General features: G+C 36.9%; 1 protein-coding gene across 1 annotated transcript; it reads left to right on the forward strand.

The window, feature by feature from the left end:
* The first annotated feature begins 92 nt into the window (after positions 1-92).
* LOC113095928 (fer-1-like protein 4) lies at positions 93-21,387 on the forward strand. Its single transcript, XM_026261273.1, has 46 exons — positions 93-388; positions 579-634; positions 3,792-3,880; positions 4,024-4,123; positions 4,303-4,397; positions 5,194-5,235; positions 5,324-5,494; positions 5,699-5,759; positions 5,845-5,976; positions 6,068-6,130; positions 6,345-6,429; positions 6,672-6,834; positions 6,918-7,092; positions 7,672-7,858; positions 8,285-8,560; positions 9,030-9,133; positions 9,515-9,623; positions 9,924-10,110; positions 10,209-10,329; positions 10,472-10,572; positions 10,683-10,770; positions 10,843-10,959; positions 11,062-11,214; positions 11,797-11,980; positions 12,109-12,233; positions 12,398-12,532; positions 12,809-12,982; positions 13,231-13,341; positions 13,572-13,733; positions 14,110-14,275; positions 14,977-15,095; positions 15,672-15,788; positions 15,877-15,916; positions 16,461-16,564; positions 16,718-16,852; positions 16,952-17,068; positions 17,534-17,661; positions 17,884-18,054; positions 18,324-18,478; positions 18,749-18,930; positions 19,345-19,430; positions 19,516-19,614; positions 20,014-20,255; positions 20,359-20,660; positions 20,748-20,848; positions 20,962-21,387. Exons 1-46 carry the CDS (start codon positions 310-312, stop codon positions 21,140-21,142), a joined length of 6,090 nt encoding a protein of 2,029 aa, XP_026117058.1. The 5' UTR covers positions 93-309; the 3' UTR covers positions 21,143-21,387.
* The last annotated feature ends 1,887 nt before the right edge of the window (positions 21,388-23,274 follow it).

The raw sequence follows: 23,274 nt of genomic DNA on the forward strand, positions 1-23,274 counted from the left end.
GTTTCACTTCAGTTCAACTGTTAACTTTTAAATTATCATAGGTAAATATTACAACTCCTCTTCTGCCTTGGGATTTTTCCTTCAGATGGAATTCCAGCGCTGTTCCTCAAGATGTCGGATTGTATGCTCAGACAATGACTTTGAAGGCCACATATTTGGATATTTGAAAGCGGCTTAATTGAGGATATATTTATTGCAAGTCAGATTCGAGTGTCATGTTTGTACCTTAAAAACAATGGAGACCAACATTACTGGAAGCTAACACAGTGGATCAAGATTACAAGACACAGAAACACAGCAGTGCTTGCCATGTCTATCTCCGTCCTTTTAAAGAAGTTATATAACCTGCCAGGGAAATATGACCGGAAAGTGGAATTGTCTTTTAGAGGTGAGCTCTATGTTTTAAGAATTTTTTTTATTTTTATATGATATTGTCTGTTTGATTGGAGAATATATTCTATGTATTGAAATGTGTAGATGTTTAGCCTATATTATGTGAGAAATAATCGAAGGATTAATATGCAAGACTTTTATTTGACTATGCTGACTGTATTTTTAAAACATCGTTTACTGTCCAGGTTTCACTCACAAAACCAGGGTCCTTCAGTGTGAGAATATAGCCATCTTCAATGAGGTAACACAGTTTCCAAAAAAAAAACATGCCATATTGTGAAATATTATTACAATTTAAATAACTGTTCACTGTTTAAATGAAATATATTTCTGTGTTGGCAAAACTGAAATTTCATCATCATTCTCCAGTCTGCAGTGTCACATGATCCTTCAGAAATCATTCTAATATGCTGATTTGGTGCCCAAGAAACATTTCCTGAAAACAGTTGTGTTGCTTAATTATTTATTTATTATTATTTTATTTTTATTTTTTGGTAGTGCTTTTTTCAGGATTCTTAGAACATATTTTATTTTTACTATATATATATATATATATATAGTATATATATATATATTTTTTTTTACTCTCCATTTTTGATCCTTGCTGTAAAAAGTATTATTTCACACCAAACCTTTGAACAGTAGTGTATTTTCACAGTGTTGATTTACCAACTTCAAATTTAAGGGAATCTTTACTTATTCAAAATTAATTTGGCAAGCCATTTGAAAACATCAAATGCAGCTGCTCATTCTTATATAATGAAGTGGTTTTGGATAATACACATGCTTCAAGAACGGTCTCTTTCTTACCGTTTCATAATCTGGAGAACCTTCTTTTGCCAGAAAGAACCATTGAAAGGCTCTTCAGATGTTAAAGGTTCTTTATGGAACCATTTAGACAAAAAGGTTCTTCTATGGCATCGAGAAGCACCTTTATTTTTAAGAGTGTATGTTGGGAAATCTTCATGCTAACCACACCTTTGCCACAGGCACTTGAACATTCCCAGAGTCTTGTAAACAACCACATCTGAGCTCAGATACAGTAATGAAATTAAAATATTTGACTAGAGGTCTGTCACGAGGTTATCCTTTAACTTAAGCTAACAGATATTAGAATAGTGGGAAGGACAAGAAAGAAAAGTGGTTCAATCTGAGTGAAGATGAATCATGTTCAACACTGGCTTTATGAGGAGGAAGTGCTTGGGATTTTCATTTATGGGAAATGCAGTGACTGAAAAGAAAATAGAGCTTTAAAACAAACACCACCATTTTATAGATTTTATATGACTTATTTGATAATTCGTTTAGTTTGTTAGTTACACACACAAAGTGCTGGTCAAAAGTTTGGTGTACAGTAATTAAGAGAATTGTCATGTTTTTGAAAGAGGTCCCTTATGGTCACAAAATCTGCATTTATTTGATCAAAAATACAATAAAAATATTATGCAATATTATGCAATATTGTTACCATTTAAAATAACAGTTTTCTATTTATCATATTTAAAAATGTAATTTATTACAATGAATTTTCGGCAGCTATTACTCCAGTTTTCCGTGTCACATGATCCTTCAGAAATCATTTTAATATGCTGATTTGGTGCTCAAGAAGCATTTCGTATTATTATTAGTGTTGAAAGAAAGCAAAAACACATTAAACTGATCAAAAGTGACAAAAAATATATAATGTAAAAAAAATCTAAAATGTATCATGGTTATCAAAATGTATCAAGCGTTTTTTAACACTTATAATGTCTCTTGAGCACAAAATCCACATCTATATTGAAAATAATTAAACGGCGGCTTGAAAGTCTGAGAACGCTTTAGAATTTTCTATATTTATGGATAAATATGACCCAAAACATAATCAGATTTTCACGTAAATCCTGAAAGTAGACAGATCAAACAAAAATATTTTTATTGTAATATATTTATTCAGGAAAATAATCTAATACGACATATCTGTGAGTGGCAAAAGTATGTGAATCTCTAGGATTAGCTGTAATTTAAAGGTGAAACTAGAGAACTACTGTTCAGAGGTGTTTTCATCAGTGAGATGACTATCAGGTGTCAGTGTGTGTCCTGTTTTATCTAAAGAACAGGGAAAGTTTGGTCATGTTTGTGGAAGTGATTCATGGCACAAACAAAGGAGTTCATCAAGCTAGAAAACGTTACGAAGCCATCTCTAAAGTGTTTGGACTCCACCAATCCACAGTCAGACAAACTGTGTACAAATGGAGGAAATTCAAGACCACGGTTACCCTCCCCAGGAGTGACTGGCCAACAAAGAACACTCAAGAAGTGTAATAGTCTGTGAGGTTGCCAAGGACCCCAGGGTAACTTCTAAGTAAATAAAGGCTTTTCTCACATTGGCTAATGTTGAAGTTTAAGAGCGGGAGAACACTGAACAAAGTCACAAGGAGAAAGCCACTGCTCTCCAAAAAGAGCATTGCTTCCCGTCTGCAGTTTGCTAAACATCATGTGGATGAGCCAGAAGAATAATGAAGAAATGTTTTGTGGATGGATAAGACCAAAATAGAAATTTTGGTCTAAATGAGAAAGTGTTACGTTTGAAGACTAAAAAACATTGCATTCCAGCATAATAACCTTATCCCATCTGTGAAACATGGTGGTGGTAGTATCATGGTTTGGTCCTGTTTCGTTGAATCTGGTCCAAGACAGGTTGCCATCATTGATGGAAAAAAGATTTCTGAATTATACCAGCAAATTCTGAAGGAAAATGTCAGGACATCTGTCCGAGAACTGAATCTCAAGAGAAAGTCAGTCATGCAGCAAGACAACGACCCCAAGCACACAAGTCATTCTACCAAAGAATGGTTAAAGGAGGACAAAGTTAATGTTTTGGAATGGCCAAGTCAAATTCCGGACTTTAATCCAATTGAAATGTTGTGGAAGGACCTGAATCAAGCAGTTTATAGGGGGGGGGAAACCCACCAACACCACAGAATTGAAGTGGTTCTGTACTGAGGAATGGGCTAAATTGACTGATCAGCAGTTACAATAAGAGGCTCACACCAGATACTGAAAGCAGAGATCCACATGCATTTGCTACAAAGATATGTAACACTGGATCATTTTTCTCAAATAAATAAATAACAAAAACAATGTTATGTCTCATTTGTTTAAGTTCTCTTTGTCTACTTTACAGACTTCTGATTATGTTTTGAGTCAAATTTATGCAGAAATACAGAAAATTCTAAAGGGTTCATAAACGAGCAGCACCATGTATTTAAGAGCAAGCTGCAGCTGAGAGATCAAGACTACAGATCCATAATAAATAAAGAAACCTTCAGCCTGTGTGAAATAAAGGAACGTTTGTGCCGTTTTTTTATTATTATTATTATTTTTACATCTGTTGTTGTGTATTTATGTGACTCTAGCACTTCAGATGGCCTCACTATGGGAAGGTTGAGAGGGATGAAATTCTGTCAATCAGCGTCTACAACTGCAGTAAGATGTTCAGCAACAGGTCAGAACATGAATAGGCCCTCATACTAAAAGTATTCATTATAAATTATAAGACAAGAGGGAAATTAACTAAATGGTATTCAAAAGCGATTCAGTCCATTGACTAAGAGCGCTGTGTGTGTGTGTGTGTGTGTGTGTGTGCAGATTGCTGGGAAGGCTGGTGATCAGTCTGCAGCATGTGGTGTCTGTGGGTCAGCTGCTGCTCCGTGAGCCCCTCACAGACAGTCAGCACAGTCTCACTGATGTGAGTGAATGAAGAACTGCTCTCAGCTCTAACACACTTGTTTTACATCCATTAAACAAACACTGTTCATGCTATTCTAACACTGGCGTGGTGAAGGATTGTTGAATCATTTGTTGTTAATGTGTTAGGTGTGACTGAAGCTCTTTTGTGTTGATATGTGATGATGGCGTTTATTGTAGATCTACTTAGAGCTGGAGGTGAAGTACAACCCTCTTCAGGGGGCTGCAGGCGGATGGGACAGTGACGACTTCATCAGAGAACAGGACACTGTTGGGTGAGTCAGAATCCATCTTTATGTTCATCCCATCCATCATTCATTTCTTCCTTCATTCTGTCTGTCCTTCTTTCCATCCATTTTCCCTTCTTTATTATTTCCACCTCTTCCATCCATTCCAAATTTTACATTCTATCTTTTCCAATCCATCTATCCATTCTTCCTTCCATTTCCCATCTTCTTTTCTTCTATTCATCTTCCTCTGTTTTCCTCTATTTTCTTTCAATTTCATATTTCTTATTTTTTCTGTCCATTCTTCTTTCCTTCTTTCCCTTCTTCCTACTGTTTGTCCTTCATGCCTTTATTTTCTTCCTTCTTTTCTTCCTTTCTTCCATCCTGCAATTAATTAATTCATTCTTCCTTCCTTCTTTCCCTGCTTCCATCCTTTTTCTCTTCCTTTATTACTTCCACTGCTTTCTTACATCCATTCTAATTTTTTCTTTCCTTATTTACATCCATTCTTCCTTCATTCCCTTTTTCTTCCCTTCAATCTTCCTTTCCATTCATCTTTCTTACTTTACTTACATATATTATTCATTTCTTTCTTCCTTCCATCCATCTATCATTCCTTCATTCTGTCCATCCTTCCATTTCTTTTCGTTCTTTCTTCCTTTCATCTGTTCTTCCTTCCTTCTGTCCCACCTTCCTCCCATGCATCCTTTCTCCCTTTTTTCCTTGCTTTATTTCTTCCTTCCATCCATCCATTATTCCTTCCTGTTTTCTTTCCATACTTAATTTTTTGGATGGATGTATATTTGGTTTCATTCATTTCATAATTCTCTGTATTCTATGTCAGCTCAGAGCTTGTCATCAGGAACACAGGCTTTATGGAAGCAAAGTAAGGACATCTTAAGCGCATGCAACTCATTTACATTTTCATATCCTTTATTCATGGAATTCACTCCTATATGTTCAATAATTTGTAGTTCTTCAGACAGCCTGCGTCCCCAGCAGCTGGACCGTGAGACGAGAATGATCGGTCGCAGTCTTTTGAAAACTGACGAAGAGAAAGGAGACGAAGATGAAGATGACTATGATGATGATTATGACTTTGCAGATATTGAATGTGCCAATGTGACATTCACTCCCATTTTAAGGTGCATTACGTTTTAGTATAGTACATGGCACTATACCATAAAGAAAAAACTATTGTTTTGCAATGCAATGTAATGCACTACATCACACATTATATTATAAAAAATGACCCGTCATGTAATTCCCATATTTGAAATTGAATCATAGGGTAATGAGTTTGATTATAGTTATACTGTTATAACTCACGGCTTTGTTTCTGTGTGTAGCCGTTGCAGGGCTATAGCAAAGCATGAGCTTGCCGTCACACCTAAAGTGAAGTCTTTCCAGGTAAAGCAATTAAATGGAGGCCTACTGATTTCACCGACTCTGTTTGATGAGAATCAAGTAGGTTTAAACACTCTTTTTCCCTCAGGTGAATGTAAATGTGATTGAAGCTCAGAAACTGGTTGGGGTGAACATCAACCCAGCAGTGTATGTGACTATTGGAGATGAGAAAAAGCACACAGCTACTCAGAAGTCTACCAACTGTCCATTTTACAATGAGGTAACTGCTTGCAAAGAACTTGGCATCTAAAGCATCTAAAGCTTTAAGCAGAACTTCTGATTTGTTTTGTTTCTCTGTTTTTGTCTTTAAGAACTTCATGTTTGAATTCCAAGAGACACAAGATGTGCTCTTTGATAAAGTGATTCAGATTTCTGTAAGTATTGGCAGAGACACCATCAATTAAAGAGATATATATTTTTAAAAAAAAAGTATTTAAGAATGATTTAAATGGACTTACGTATGTTTCTTGCATATGTTGCAACTAAAATGGCTTTAATGCACTGTTTAAAGTTTCCCTAATAACTGATTATGCACATGTGAAAAGTGAAACAAATTCTGAATGCAAATACATGTTTCTTATATTTTAGGTGGTTCATAAGAAAATCCTTGCCTTTATGATGACCCACATAGGAACCTTTAAGATCGACATCAGCACAGTATATCAGCAGCCAGGTAAACTGAGATAAACCCCGGTTTAAGAATCAAAAAGTGCTCATTGCAAGCTTTGATACACTCAGCTCAAGTAAAAATAAAGGAGTTGAAAGTTCATTTCATTGGTAAAATGATAAAAACATTCCCTAGACATTTTAATGGTGATAATTAACTCATCACCGGTGGTAAAAAAAAAAGTGATTATAGGTTTACTTAGAAACATTGATCATTACAACAACTTAACACAGCAGTATATCTCACAGATCACCGTTTCTACCAGAAATGGGCCCCACTTACTGACCCAAAAGACACCCGGTCGGGAATTAAAGGCTATGTGAAGTGCACAGTGAGTGTGGTTATGAAAGGTGACCCCATGGGTATGGTCAGCCTGGCACCAGCTGGCAGCCAGAATGATGACATTGAAAAGTAAGAGCTTGCCTTATGTTAAAATGACACTTTTTGGGATCTGAAGCCTAATTTACTTTGGTACATTTTTATGTGACATGTAGGAACCTTCTCCTGCCAAAGAGGATGCCTTCAGAACGTCCTTGGGCAAAGTTTGTCCTGAAGATCTTCAGAGCTGAAGGTTTACCCAGCATGAATTCAGGTTTCATGGGGAAGATAATGAGAGACAAGAAGGTTTTCCTTGATCCTTATGTTCAGGTCATGTTCGCTGGCCAGCAGGTGATTTTCTTTTAGTCTAACTATGAATTAGATGTTTTGTTGAGAGTATTTCTAACACAAATGTTCAAGCAGGAAGAACTAAGTCCCTCTCACAATGTGTTAGGTTGCATTTTTTTCTTTGATACATGGCTTGATGGTACTATTTAAACAGTCAAAAAAATCCTATAATGTTTCTATAATTCCTATGTTAAATAACACTTTAGTCAAGGGACATACAAACATGCACACCCTGACGGTGGTTTTGTTTGTTAAATGGGCTGAGGTGCCGTCAGTATTTGAACGGCTTACCACACAGGGTATTGGCAAACACTTCAGCTCAAAATAAATTGTTATGATGTCAGAGCAGATCTTATCGATGAAAGTTCAAGCGGAGTCAAGAGCCAAACCTCAAACTCTCTGTTCCCATTAATGTGACACATTACATACAGCTACTGTGTATCATTAAATTCAGTCAACTAAATTAAGTATATGGTATAATACTGTGAAAAATGAAAAATAAAATGTAAAAATATCTGATTTTTTTTCATATAAAAATGCAATAAAATTGTAAGAAAACTAACAAATGTACATGTTTGGCAGGGGGAAACATCAGTAGACAGCAACACCAATGCTCCTGAGTGGAATGAACAGATATCCTTCATTGAGCAGTTTCCTCCTCTTGCTCGAAGAATCAAGATCCAGATCCTGGATGATGCCAACATTGGAGATGTGGCTGTGGCAACACACTTCCTGGACCTGCTTCAAATCTCCAATCCCAACCGAAATGGTCAGTTTCGATGAATGACAAATGTAAGGTCACCCAAAAAATGTAAATTCTGTCTTCATTTACTCCCCCTAACGTTATTTCAAACCTGTATGACTTTTTCCTGATGTGGAACACAAAAGAATATATTATGAAGAATATTATCCACAAATAGTTGCATTTCCCATTGGCTTCAGTCAATGAAAAAATGAATCTTTTTGGTTGGTATTTGTCAAAATATATTCTTTTGTGTTCCACAGAAGAAAGACAATCATACAGGTTTGGATTTCATGAGGGTCAGTAAATAATTAGAGAATTAATATTTTTTGTGGACTGTCATTTCAAGTACAAATGCATTTTTGAATCTCCCAGTCATGTCTCCGCATCCTCATTTAGGTTTCAATCCCTATTTAAACACTTCTACCTTTGTCTCTTTCCTCCATCCATCAGGTTTCAATCCCACCTTTGGCCCTACTTGGGTCAATCTCTATGGCTCTCCTCAAAACTCCACGCTGAGAGACATCCACAGAGATCTTAATGAAGGTCTGAGTGAAGGGATCTTCTATAGAGGCAGAATACTGCTCTCGCTGAGTGTGGAGGTTTATTCCTCTCCTACAGTTGCGGTGACAGAGAGTAAGAACTTTGCGAATGTGAAAAGCAAAATGAGCAGGCTTACTCTTAAACGCAAGAGTCGAAAGTCCAAGGAGAAGACAGGAGGCAAAGAAGGTAGTATCAAAATATATACTAAGAAAATGTGCACACACATACAGTGCCACTGCCACAAAATAAGAGAGATCATACAAAATGCATGTTATTTTTTTATTTAGTACTGTCCTGAGTAAGATATTTTACATTTTACGTTTAATCCACAAGACCAAAAAAATAGCTGAAATTATTAAAATAACCGCATTCAAATGTATTTGGACCCTGGTTTCTTAATACTGTGTGTGTTTACCCGGATGAATATTAAGAAACAAGGGTTTATACAGACACACACACACACACACACACATATATATTTATATAGTAACTTGTTTGTCATTAGTGGTGCAGAAATAGCTCATTTTCATGTAAGTATGTAATGTAAGATTTGATCACATACTGTGTGTCCTTTGAGTTATAGATTCTTACACACAGAGACATGTTTAAAAATGTTCTAGCGCTCTAATCACTTATAGAGAATGCTTTTATTCAGCAATGCCGAGTCCCAGTGGGCCTGCCGCCGAGTCTGAAGATGTCGGCGCTGAGGTACCAGCTGCCGTTACTGTGGAAGTGGAAGATGTCCACCCTCTTCCTGAGGTCAGTAACCTAGTTTTCCTGCTAGGAGAGAAAACTGTCTACCATGTACTATTTCCGATTAAACTATTTCAAATTTGATTGGCTGAGCAGCATTACATGACAGAACTCACAAGTACAAGTAACAAACAAACAAATGGGCTGTCTTTAAGCCATTGAATAATTCTCTCGATTTGTTAAAAAATATTGAATCATTCACTACTGTGTGTTGCTTTGAGAAAAATAGACAAAATAATTGCCAATATTGTGTCTACAATGTTCATTTCTTGTTTACTGAACTGTTGTAGAAAAGTAATATCACACTCACGATTGTGCTAATGTTAGAAACCATCATTATTACATATACTGTTTAATCAGTGGTGTATCCATTGTTTCCTCATGCAGAATTTCACTGGAGAGAAGGATGAATTTTTGTTGTTTGCATCCTTCTTTGAAGTAACAATGGTAGATCCTTGTATTGGCTCCAAACCCGTCACATTTGAGCTGTCCATAGGTAAGACTGGACTGTTTAATCTCATAATGTCATATCCTGTGGCACTTAATGCAAACAGCTGTTTCAGTATAAGCTGCTCAAACAACAGTGGCCTTCACAGCAGTGTTATTTTAGTATTATGTTTTTATGTTTTTAGTTTTTATTGTAGATTAGTAATTTTATGTGTTTTTGTAATTGTATTCATTTTTTTTTTTGCTTAATATTTCTGTAAACCTTAATTTTATTTTCGTTTTAGCAATACTTTTCATCTATTATTTATATTGAAACTTATTTCTAATTATCCTATCCACTGCTTCGCAGGGAATTATGGGAAAACTGCAGATGTGGTGAAGTCCAGGAAGAGTGGCAGTCAGGAGAATCTGGCCGAGGACAGACAGCCGCTGCTGGAATCAGATGATGAGCTAGAGAGAGATGAACTTCTGAACCCTGGCCCTCAAGACAAATCCGTCACTCCACCCAGGAGACCGCAGCCCACTGAATATGACCGGTAAAAAAATAACAGTTCTCAAGGGTGACAGCTTATTGTTATGTGGGGTGCAGCAGGATTATGCAGGGATAGCAAACTTTATCCTTTTTATCATCCAGATCATTTAGTTGCATTCCCTTATTCCGAGAGAAACCATGCATTTTTGTGTGGAGCCACTTTGAGGATCACACCTTCCGATTCCACAACAGCAACTGGTTGTCCAAGATGGCTGACCGGCTGGCAAGTGATACTGAGCAGAAACTGAATACTGTGTCTCTAATGAGTCGAATTACAAATAATGATCATTCTGAAAGGATCTATTTGACTTAATTGTTAGAAAATTGAATTCTCTGAGTTTGATTTGTGTGCTATATTCTTTAAGGAATATGGCATTGATGAAGTGGAGATGCTGTTGAAAAGATCAAAAATCAAGGCTAAAGAACGTTTGGTGGATGTCCTGCTGGAATTCTTTTCCACTTGCCAGTAAGACACATTTGCAGGACTATTATACTGAGTCTGTATTTCACTTGCTACAACTGTTTCGTACATAGTACAGTCTAGATAATAGAAAGCTTGTTCTCGTCTGCTTTTAGTCAGTACAACAGTAACTTAGACAGGAAGAGGAATGCTCGTCAAAACACCCTGGATAAGTGCCGTGTGGGGCTCATCAAAAGGAACATTGTGAGTGACTGTATTGATTTTGGTACATTGATTGATAATATAGTTGTATCCACTAACAGAAATGAATTGCAGGTTTTGCTGGCAAAGAAGGCCCTGAGAGTGAGAAAGAGAGTCACCAGAAATACGGTTAAAGACAGACTAGCAGATCTCAAGAATATTGCAAAGAGGCTCCGCTTTCTGGCAATAGAAGTAATGCCATCAAGATTTGCTGTGTTTTCTTGTTTACCTCAATACATATATAAAAATGCATGCAGAATTATATTTAAGTGTGATTGTGTTTTCATGTGGCAGCCTCAGAGCACTCTGCCTGACGTGTTTTTGTGGATGTTGAGTGGAGGGAGGCGAGTGGCCTACGCCAGGATCCCTGCACACTCCATCCTCTTCTCACTGGTGGAGGAAGAGAAGGGGAAAGACTGTGGGAAAATCACTACTGTGTACATGAAGGTGCATTCCTACTTCATACTCTTTATTGCAAAATCTTGCTCTGTCCAATCCAGTTTTCAAACTAGCTTAGATTTAGCAAAATATTGTTTATTTCTATTGTTTATTATTGTGATTTTTGTTGATGCATAAACATACATAAAAACATACGTCAACATACAATCAGTGAGATTTTTATTTTATTTTAAAGAATTTTTTTTTCAGACTTTCTATTCATCAAAGAATTGCTGTTTACACAAAAATAATAAGTAGCACAGCTGTTTTCTACACTGATAAAAATAAGAAAGTTTTAGTGAGCACTAAATTAACTTATCTAATAATTTCTGAAGGATCTTTTGACACCGAAGACTGGAATAATGTCAGATTTGCCATCACAAAAATAAATTCTATTTTGTAATATATTCAAATAAAACATTTATTTTAAGCTATAATAATATTTAACAATGTAATAGTTTTTACTGTATTTTTGATAAGATAAATGCATTCGTTCAAATGCATTAAAAAAAATCTTGCCCACCACTTTTAAACAGTACTGTATGTGATGCTTATTTTTTTTTATTCATTTTTGTATTCATTTTTCTATAGACCCCCGGAGGACCAGTGGGGGAAATCTTTGCCAAACTGGAAGTATATATGTGGCTTGGAATCATAAAGTACGCAAAAAACTGTGTCACCAGCCTTCCAGCAGAGTTTAGACCCGTTTACGAAGAGGCGACATCTGGTCAATCAATCCCCCGTAACATGCCTCCCACCAAATTAGCAGTAGAAGGTGCTTTCATTTGATTCACTTTACAAACATCTTGATATGCTCCATAATTTGTCTCGGACCGCTTTGAAAACCAATATATTTTGATTTGGATGACATTTGAATTTTTTTTTACTTGTCCTTTCCTCCAGACAGTCGTTATTTCCAGCTACGTGCTCACATTTATCAAGCGCGTGGCATTATTGCAGCTGATGACAATGGACTGTCCGACCCCTTTGCCAAGGTTGTGTTCAGCACACAGTGTCAGGTCACACGGGTGGGTCTCACATATATTAACCCATAAGTTCATTTTATTCTCTGTCCTCAATAAAAAGCACTATATGCAAACTAACGTTGGATTTTTAAGTCTGTTAAATGCAGTGGGATCTGAAATTTCAATTTTGTGTCTCAGAGATGTTTAAAAGATTGTTTTCTTTCTAGGTGATGGAAGAAACTCTGTCCCCGACGTGGTCTGAGTTACTCCTTTATGATCAGGTTCTGATGGAGGGCAGTAAGGATGAGTACAGAGAAGACCCTCCTGTGGTCATCATCAAAATTTATGACTACAACAAACTAGTGAGCGACAGTTTTTAATGCGTCAACTGTTTTGGAATGATATAATCTATGAATCAACTGTAAATGCCAAAAATAATAATAATAAAGATGCACCATGTTAATGTTATAGCACATTGATTATTCCTTTTTAGAAAGTGTGCTTATATACTATATACAGTTAGACGATATGTAATGTTTATTAATAGTCTTGAATACTAAAAGTCACACTTATGAATGTTTATTATACAGTGGAATGCATTTAATAGCTTTTTGTGGTACATCTGAATGTTACAACAGGGCAGTCCACAAGCCCTTGGTTGTGCATTTGCAAAGCCGGAGTTGAAGTTTGTGGAAGAGCCCTATAAAAAACCCCAGCTGCAGTTTTTTGAGATCACAAAAGGCAAGAGCAAAGCTGGTGAAATTCTGGCAGCTCTTGAGCTCATCGAGTTGGATTACTCGAGCTTTGGAGAGGTGGGACTCTGGTTTTTCTTATGGATTTTCACTGCAAAAGACAGTATAGACATGGCTTAAAGCGTTCATTTGTCTGTTAGAGAACAGCTTTATACATCTGAATTAATAGAAGGATGTATATTCAAATATTTAATGCTTTTAAAAGTAGTCTCTTATGTACAACATAGATCAGTGCATGTAGCCTCTAGCTGTAAGTCTTAAAATATGCCTTTTAAATGTCACGTTTGTGTGCTCTGAATCCATCTCAGCCAGCTCTGCCACTGGATGTTGACCCCAAGGAACCACAGTACATTGAAGAAGAAAGCTATTATATTATCCCTGAGGGTGTTCGCCCTGTGCTCAGGAAATACAGAATAGAGGTACAACCTTGAACAGATATAAAGTGAATCAAAATCACAAGAGTTTTATTTAACATCAACATTTTAAGGTCTTAAATGCTTAAGAACAGATTGATTATTCAGATGTGTCCATAAATCATTTCCCGAGAGCGTTTCAAATAGCAGCATGTATTGACCTCCTGCACAAGTTTGCCAGCTGACTGGTTTAGTTCGTGGCTACAGTGTTTTGAACTCATCCCATTAAACGGCAGGTGCTGTACTGGGGCCTGAGGGACCTGAAAAGGGTCAACCTGTTTGAAGTGGAGCGGCCTCAAGTGAAGATTGAGTGTGCGGGCCAGATGATCGAGTCGGAGGAAATTCAGAGCTACAAGCTGAATCCCAACTTCAATGATGTGGTTAAACACTTTGATGTTGTAAGAATTCCTCTTTTCAAAGTATTAGACCTTATCTCAAGAGCTGTGTTGAGAACATACGTCCCATACAAGCTTTGATCTCATCTCCTGTCTCAGAGTTACTAAGTTAAAAAGCAAAGCAGGTGAGATTCAGGCTGCTGTTGAGACTGATGTCTTCTTTAGAATGATTCATCGCACAATATGCAGTCAGTGCATGTCTTTGTTAGTAATAGGTATTTATTTCTGACTGTTTGGTGATGCCTTTTGCCAATAATTTGATATTTAAGATTTTAGTAAACCTTTAAAACTTTTAAATATTTGATGAAGATGATTTAATATGAATTATTACAACTTGCTTTTATTGCACAGTAGCTCATAACTGGTCGTGTGTCCTCAGGAACTTCCAGAGCTTGTCTATCTGCATCCTCCTCTTACCATCTTCGTAATGGAGCAAAGGGCTTTCGGGAGGCTGGTCCTGGTGGGAACTCACGTGGTCCAAAACATTGTGCAATTTGGTCCCAGGGACCAAGAGGAGTGGAAAGATGAGGAGGAGGAGCCCGAGGGTATGGAACCTTCTATAACTCATGTTTGTGGTCCAAATATAAAGCATTTATGATATGTCCTGACATGTGTACATAAATAATTAGCTTTCAAAAGTGCACCACATTCTTTTTCTTTATAAACTAGAATGGCATGACACTTTGTTGAAATGAGAAAAGACTCTGACAACATTTATATGCACACTCTTCTTGTTAAAATCCTATATTCTGGTTGAGGTTTTTTTAAAAACTTCAGAAGATAGGACTTGTTTGGTTAACTGAGTATTTTGCACATGAATTCAATTAACTCATGTCTCATGTATGCTCTTTACAGCAACACACAATAATTACTTCCAATGAATTGCAAAATGAAAGCTAATGAGAACTCTTACAGCACTCTTATATTATTTGTAAAGTCTGATTGTTTCAATACATTTTTATTCAAAGCAACCGTCTTTTGCATTCATATTTGCATTCATTTGGCCCTGTGAATTTAACAGTGAATGCTCTAAATAACATGACTACATTACATGTCAATTTGAATAATATTTCATAATAATACTGTTTTTACTATTATTGATCAAATAATTGCAGCCTTGGTGAGCATGAGGGACTTCTTTGAAAAAAAAATGTATATGTTTTTGCACATCTAAATGTGGTCACTGTTGTAGACTGTAGCTTTTAATATATTTTAATATAGAACATTCCTAAACATTCGTTCACAGTTTTAGAGAAGAAGCCTCCCCAGAAGACCACTCCTCTAACTACAGTGATCACCATGGATTTGGGAGGACTTCCTATGAAGCATAGCAAAATTCCTATTAATCCTCTTAACGTAGTCATGGTAAGTTTCATTCTCTGTATTTTTCAGTCCATAAGAATGAATGCTTTCTTCAGCGTTTAAAGATGATATCTGCAATCTCCCCCCAGTTTTTCAGAGATCTTGCAAACACTTTCATTCAGCCACATTCAGCTGCCATGTGGTCGTGGGGTATCTAGCCTGGGTGCAGTGACGTTAGTTGGCTGCTTTGGGATGTTTAGAATAGCTCGTAATGAGTACTTGGTGCACATGTTTTTACCCATCCACAGTCTGCAGTTATTAAATGTGAAGCCCTTTGCACCCATTAACCTGTTGATTATGGTGTGAATCTGCTGGTTTGTTGAGCACAGTGAAATGTGTTCCTGTGGCAGTTTGATCTCCTGCTGTTAGATCACTCTGATTAATTGGGCAGTCACTGCATAGCCAAGACCCCTGCTGACATCCAAATGGGATGCTTTCAATCACGAGTGTGTGCATTTGGCTTTTAAAAATCCATGTTCATGTGCAGATTGTTACAGTCCGCTCACAAATTCAAGGTTTGGAATGAGTAAATTAATTGTATTTTTTAAATTAATGTATTGTGGAAAAATGTGCTTTCAGTCTCCAATCAAAAAGGTTATTAAAAAAGAGGAGGAGCTAGAGGAGGAGCCACCAGAAAAGGAGGAGCTTGATTGGTGGTCTAAATATTATGCATCACTGGCTGAACTTGAAAAACAGGTGATCACTTAGGCCTATTTTGTGTCTTAACAATGTGTCTTATTGGTTTTCCCAACATGTTAAAGTCTTGTTTCCATGTCTTCTTCAGGAGGAGAAAGAGGATGATTTGGAAGATGGACAAGATGGAGGTATTTTAAACTCTGGATGATTTAATTGTTACTATGATTTTAAATGAATCAGCAATTTTGAACAAATCAGTTGAGTGAATTAATCAATGACTCATTCATAAAGACTTCCGTCTCTTATATCACTAAATTTGCCAGCTTCTCAATTAAGAGTAGCATAACCACAAAACGAATTCAGAACTCTGAATAAAATCAATCAAACAGACACCTCAAAATATATTTGTGCACTTAATCCATACATAGAAATGGATTGTCAAATACATTACATAACAAAATACCCAATGTAGTTGAACAAGAGATGAGCCTGTGGTTACTCTTTGAGGATACCTGTGTGAATCTAAAAGTAAATTACTTCATGCAGTATAAATCAGCTATGGGCTGATTGAAAGTGAAATGACTTCTGAGACAGTTTTAGTGTAATATGTTTGTGGATGTCACTCAGTTTGGGCACACATTTTTAGTGTGACCTAAGTGACCACATCTTCTGCTTTTGGATGCTTAGGACTAAACGTATTTCAAAGCATCAATGTAATGTCACATTCTTCAGATGGTGCTCCACTGAGCATGTCAGCACTAGAGGCAGAGGATGATGATGCTGTGATTGAAATAGAGCCGCCTGCTCCAAAGAGGAAGACAATTGCCACCATACAGGTTTGAAATGTTCTTCAAACTGCAATCATTTTATTTCTTTCAATACAGTGTTTTATTTCTGCTCTTCAGCCCTCTTACACTATTTGCAGTATTTGCAATATACATTTTCTGTCCTTTTTCTTTTCTTTTTAATTTTTTTTTTTAATTCACCAGCTGTACAAGTCTGAACTAGAAAACGAATTCAGTCAGTTCATGGACTGGTTGCACATATTTACTGTCTACAAAGGCAAATCCAGCCTGGAAGATGAAGAGGAAGATGAAAGTACGAGATATATGGGTAAATACAAGGTGAGATGTGCATTTTGGGAAGCTCTCATGCATTGGATCAACAGTGTGACAGCATGCATGAAAAAATTGAGGTTAAAGCAGAGCTGTGCTTCATTGCAGGGGTCGTTTCTGATGTACCCCATCGCTCCTGAAGACGAGGATGCAGACTGTCAGATCACTAATGGAATACCCAAAAATACACCCATCAAAGTCCTTGTGAGAGTGTATGTAGTAAAAGTGGGTATCAGTTGTTAAAAAAAAAATCCTTTTTTTTTTTTTTACATATTCTGCACAGTTAGTAGAGAAGAGTGGACAGGAACATTTTAGATTTTAGATTAATTTAAATGTATGAGCGGAAAGTCAAATGTTGTCATTTTGTCTCTGAAGTCAGTTTGAATGCATGTAATTGATCTTATTATGAACGATTCATTCATGCATGTTTCTCTTCTCCAGTCATTTTTGTTTTTTTGACCTCACAACTTGATTATCCAGTGAAACATCAGACTTCTCTCTGTCTCTCTAGTGATCTATGCCAGATTTCTCCAGTCATTTTTTGCAGATAAATAGTCCTGCATGTGTCAAATTACACAATAATGAGAAAAATGTTAAATGGTTTTAAATGGATTCATCATTTCCCCTTATATTTTCTGTGCATTAAATCCGAATTTGAACAGTTCATGCGTTTTTCTTGTGAACCCCAAGGCAACCAATCTGGCACCCACAGACCCGAATGGAAAGGCAGACCCCTATGTGGTGGTAAAAGTCGGGCAACAGCAAATGGACAGCAAAGAGCGCTACATTCCCAAACAACTGAACCCAGTGTTTGGAGAGTAAGTGTTGTATGTTCACAACATTCAGTATGGCGGCTATAAGAATGAAACATTTAATTGCATTTCTCATAGAGGCTTAGGCTGTATTTTTCACTCTTGAGGCCACATGCACATTGAAAATTATAGTTGTTTAGCGTGATTTGAGTTAAAGATGCTTAATCTATGATCTTGTTCTCAGATTTGATTGCTGATTTGAAATGCTGAGCTTGCATCTCCCCACAGAGTGTTCGAATTGACCGTGTCTTTCCCCCTGGAGACAGAGCTCACACTATTTGTGTTTGACCACGATCTTGTGGGCTCTGATGACCTGATCGGTGAGACCCGTGTGGACCTGGAGAACCGTTTCTACAGCCGCCACCGCGCCGGGTGTGGCCTGGCCCTTCATTATGATACGTGGGTAATGGTTTTAGTCTGTGATGATGGTGGTGATAATATTTATAATGATGATTAGTATTATTATATTTGTCGTGAACCACTGCTGTCATTGTCATTATTATCTACATCATCATCAGAATTTCTTTGAGGCTCATCGACTGCTTTAAACTAATATTCGACAAGCAGCTGCCACATATCAGCGACTGGGAGAAATCAAGCGTTTCGTGGCCTGATTTTCATTTGACTCTCTGCAGGTTAAATCATATTAGACTGTCTTGTGATTTCAGGGATGGCTATAATAAATGGAGAGATGCCAAGAAACCCACTGCGATATTATTGGAGCTTTGCCGCAAAAATGGGATTCCATCTCCAGAGTACAGGGAGTCTGAAATTAAAGTTCTCAACAAGATCTTCAAAGTTCCCAATGAGGCTTTTCCAGAAGGTAGGAATATAATTTTATTCATAGAAAATAAAGATTATAAAGCAACTTCATGTAATACAAAGAGTTATACAAAAAATATCCATATCCTTTTATTATTTCACAACCTTGAACTAAGACATTTGTCACATTTCTACAAATTGGTAATATGAATTTGTGAAATATTCTATATTCTATGTATTTTTTTTATTTAGTTTTTTTTTAATACGTATACATATACTTGTACTCTTATATGGAATACTTGTTTATTAATATGAGACTTTGGTGCTGCAGAGTTGCTGAAGAAGAATAAGAAGACAGAGGAAGACTACGCAGAGCTGGATGAGCATAAAGCTCTGAGTGTCCTGCAGCGCTGGAAGGATATGAGAGAGTTCAGTGAGGGAGCGTGTCCTCTGGTTCCTGAGCATGTGGAGGTTCGCTCACTGCTTAATGCGGAAAAGCCAGGCCTCCCTCAGGTCAGACTGCATCGCACACACACAATGACTGATTAGTCCTAGCCAAAGCCATTTAGCTTGGATCAAACCATCAAATGAAGTTGTGTCCCAAATGATGCATTGTATACTATACAGTTATTATATGCACTATGTACTGTTGTGTATGAATTATGTAAGGTTATTTTTCTCACCCAACATCAGAGTCTGACAGCCCGTCTCATTTCAGAATGTCATTAAAGCTGCAACAGTTCACTTCAGTTAAATAAGTGTATCATCTGGGCATTTGAAGTACACTTTGTCTTTTTGGAATTTTCAGCGAGCACACTAATCACATCATTTATAATAAAAATGGCACAAGTATGCAAACTGGGACAAACCATTGTACTCCATGTAGATGCAACATATTTTCTGATGCATTTGTCTTTGACGAGACAGGGTTATGTTCACATGTGGATTGACATGTTTCCTGTGGATGTACCTCCTCCACCACCTGTTAACATCAAACCTAGACTTCCAGAGAGGTAATCAGGAGACCACAGACTTCATGTAGAGAATTAAAGATTTGGAGATTTCTTCCTGCAAGAAAATGTATCCCCATGTTTCTAGTTATGAGCTGCGTGTGATCATCTGGAATACTGACGATGTCGTACTGGATGATGTCAATCCTTTCACCGGAGAGCCATCAAGTGACATCTACGTTAAAGGGTGAGAATACACAAGAAATGAACTAAAGTTTCTTCGATACTGCTTTAAATTTCTCTATTCCATTTAAAATTCTATAATAATATTTATATATAAAATAAATAAATTAATATAAATATTCTGCATGGATGCATTCAGTTAATCAAAAGTAGAAGTGCAGAAATGTTAAGTTTAAAAAACATTAAATATACATTGGATTTAAAATATATATTATATATTATATGAAAAAGTTATTTTAATTAGTAAAAATATTTCACAGTATTACTGTTTTACTGTGTTTTACAAATAAATGCAGCCTTGATGACCATAATAAACTAAATAAAAAACATTTAAAAATTATTTCCGACCTCAAACTAAACGGCATTCTGGAATAAAAAGCAATATTATTTTTACATTCACCAGCTGGATTAAAGGTCTGGAAGATGAGAAACAGGAGACGGATGTGCATTTTAATTCCCTCACTGGTGAAGGCAATTTCAACTGGCGCTTTGTCTTTCACTTTGACTATCTTCCCACGGAGAAGGAGGTCATCTACAAGAAGAAGGAGTCCCTATTCGCCCTTGAGGAGACTGAATTCCGCCAGCCGGCTGTTCTAGTGCTGCAGGTCTGGGATTATGACCGCATCGGCTCCAATGACTTCTTAGGTTAGTGGTTTTAGTTACTAGTCAAGGGTTCATATATGAAATCTAATCACATTTTCTAGTTAGTAAGTAAAAACATGAATTCCTTTCCAACTGTTGTGGCCAGGATCCATAGAGTTGCGTTTAAGCGATATGGTCCGTGCTGCAAAATCCTGCGAGCAATGCAGCATCAAGATGGCCAAAGACAAGGCTGGCCCTCGCTTCTCCATCTTCCGCAGCAAGAGGATGAAAGGCTGGTGGCCGCTCATCAAACTAAAGAGCCAAGAGGACATCGAGAGAGAGGAGAGGGAGGCTGAACAAGAGAAGAAAAACAAGAAGAAGAAGAAAAAGAAGGCAAGCAAGCGTAGCCAAATGAAACCCGAAGATCTGCAGTTTGTGGACAACAGTGGGAACACCTTCCTCCTAATGGTACAAGCACTTCGTCAGTGCACTAACACTGAGGTAAAATGAATGTGGTAACACGTCAGACTCTTTATTCATTAATGTGGTTTTCAGGGTAAAGTGGAGGCAGAGTTTCATCTAGTGACACCTGAAGAAGCTGAGAAGAACCCTGTGGGAAAGGCACGCAAAGAACCTGAACCTCTGGACAAACCAAAGTAAGGGACTAAAGCGATCTATGCATGTATATTCATATTAGTTTGCATCTTTTTATTTTTATTGTGTATCTATCAAAATGTGCTACATAAATATGTTTTTTTTTTTCCTTAAGCCGCCCCAAGACATCCTTCAACTGGTTTGTGAACCCGTTGAAGACCTTTGTGTTCTTTATCTGGAAGAAGTACAAGAAGTACATCATTGCCTTGATCATTTTGGTTATCCTTGGCGTCTTCCTCTTCCTCATCCTCTACACCCTGCCTTCACACATCAGCCAGCTTATTGTCAGTGGATGAGAAGGTGTAAACAGATAAATGTATGAATCAACAGGGGAAATAATGATATACATAGCTTTTAATGCTTGGAAATTTCCAGACAAAAGCAATAATGAATAGAATAAGACTTTAACAAACAATTGCCTGTCAATGAATTCAGTGCAGTTTAATGCTTTATGATTCAATGTACATTGATGTTCAAAAGTATTAGGGTAGTATTTTTATTTTTAAGGAATTAATACTTTTATTCAGCAAGGATGCATTAAATTGATCCAAATGTTCTGTTTATCAAAGAATCCAGATTTTTTTTTTTTTTTTATCAAAGTCACAAATATATTAGGAAGCACAACTGTTTTCAACATTGGTCATAATAAGAAATTATTCTTGCAGACCAAAACAAGAATAAATTACATTTTTAAATATAGAAAACAAGTTATGTTAAATTGTATTAATATTTCTCATCGTTGCTGTTTTACTGTATTTTGATCAAATAAATGCAACCTTGGTGAGCCTAAGATGCTTCTATTAAAAACATTACAAAAATAAATTCTAATCATGCTGGTGCTTTGGTATATATATATATATATATATATATACATAAAAGAGATACATGGCAGAAAATTCGATAAATGAAATGAGCTCCAGATTAATCACGGTATATGCAACAGATTCAGTGAAACCAACATCAGTATATATAAAAAGTCTATTGTATTCAGGAACATGCTTTCTGCATCTTTAGAAAACAGACTTTTTTCATGCAGAGTGATAATATAAAACTTGACAGCATGTGCCTTAATGATATTTCACTGTCTTCCCTCTTGTATAGCACTCTGTACATCATTCTGGGCTGATCTCAGGGTACATGATCTAAACCCACTCATGTGAGATAATTGCCAGTGATGTAGAGGAGGGTAATTATGGAATCCACCAGTGAAGCCTTACTGTCACATGGGAATGCAACTAAAAACTAACAGCTAATGGACATGCAAATGATCACTTATTAATAATTAGTTTCCATGGTAATGTTCCAGAACTGAGCAGTGTGATGAATCTATACACCAGCACACCTCAGTGTTAAGGACAGGATGTCACAAAAAAGAAGTGAAATTTAAGGTTCACTATACGGGGCAGCTGTGGCCTAATGGTTAGAGGTTGCCGGTTCGAGTCTCGGTGCTGGCAGGAGTTGTAGGTGGGAGGGAGTGAATGAACAGCGCTCTCTTCCACTCTCAATACCCACGGCTGAGGTGCCCTTGAGCAAGGCACTGAACCCCCAGTTGATCCCCATGCGTTGGATCTATAGCTGCCCAGTGCTCTGGGTGTGTGTTCACAGTGTGTTCACTTCTCACTGCTGTGTGTGTGCACTTGGATGGGTTAAATGCAGAGCACCAATTCCGAGTATGGGTGAATACTTTTATAATAAGTACTTGGCAAATGTCACGACTTTCACTTCACTCTCACTTTCACAATTCTATGTGAATACCATGGTACTTGAATAAAGTAATCTTCTGAATAAAGTTCCATCTGATACCATCTCCATGATGTGCCTCTTTTTGTAAGGAGATTCATTTTATGCTCATCTCAGTTGTAATTGTATTGTCACTTTCATTTTTTATCAGATTCCATCAGCTATAGCAACTTTTAGGAGTGAATCAATTTATGAAAACATGTAATTATTATATTATTATAATATATTATTATAATAGCTTTCTGAGATATTCACTTTAATGCCGCCTCTACCAGCAAACTTAATTTAATCACTTTGCAATATTTTGACAACATTTGACTTTTTTCAAATTAATTTGTTTCTTTTTTTTCCCAGTGTGGTCACCTTAAAAGGCTTATATATTTTTACAGTGCGTGGGCATTAGGCTTCCAGTAAACACAATCTGAGTTTGACATTCTGTTGTGAATGAACAGCTTGGAAGAGTGCAGCAGGGGTCACAGGCTCTCTGCAGGGCGGTTGGGCTGTCTTGGGCAGAATGAAGCCTGCAGCTGACTGGTGAGTGAATCTAATCAGAGATGACAGCTGGGATAGGTGACTTCCAGTCTTTATTATTGATGCGTTATGTTATGCTATTTTCTATGCTCTCAAAACAAAAGGCAGGCAGTGTGTGGATATAGTCCCCCCTTAGACATGTTTTTAGTTTTCTATT

This window comes from Carassius auratus, unplaced genomic scaffold (assembly GCF_003368295.1).
Source record: "Carassius auratus strain Wakin unplaced genomic scaffold, ASM336829v1 scaf_tig00215808, whole genome shotgun sequence".
Classification (NCBI taxonomy): Eukaryota; Metazoa; Chordata; class Actinopteri; order Cypriniformes; family Cyprinidae; genus Carassius; species Carassius auratus.

Excerpts from the sequence above, each read along its gene's own strand:
- LOC113095928 (XM_026261273.1), top strand. The coding sequence starts at position 310 with ATGTCTATCTCCGTCCTTTTAAAGAAGTTATATAACCTGCCAGGGAAA. Across the intron at positions 10,960-11,061 it reads TCCGCTTTCTGGCAATAGAA|CCTCAGAGCACTCTGCCTGA; the intron begins GTAATGCCATCA and ends TTCATGTGGCAG. Across the intron at positions 14,276-14,976 it reads TGAGGAGGAGGAGCCCGAGG|TTTTAGAGAAGAAGCCTCCC; the intron begins GTATGGAACCTT and ends ATTCGTTCACAG.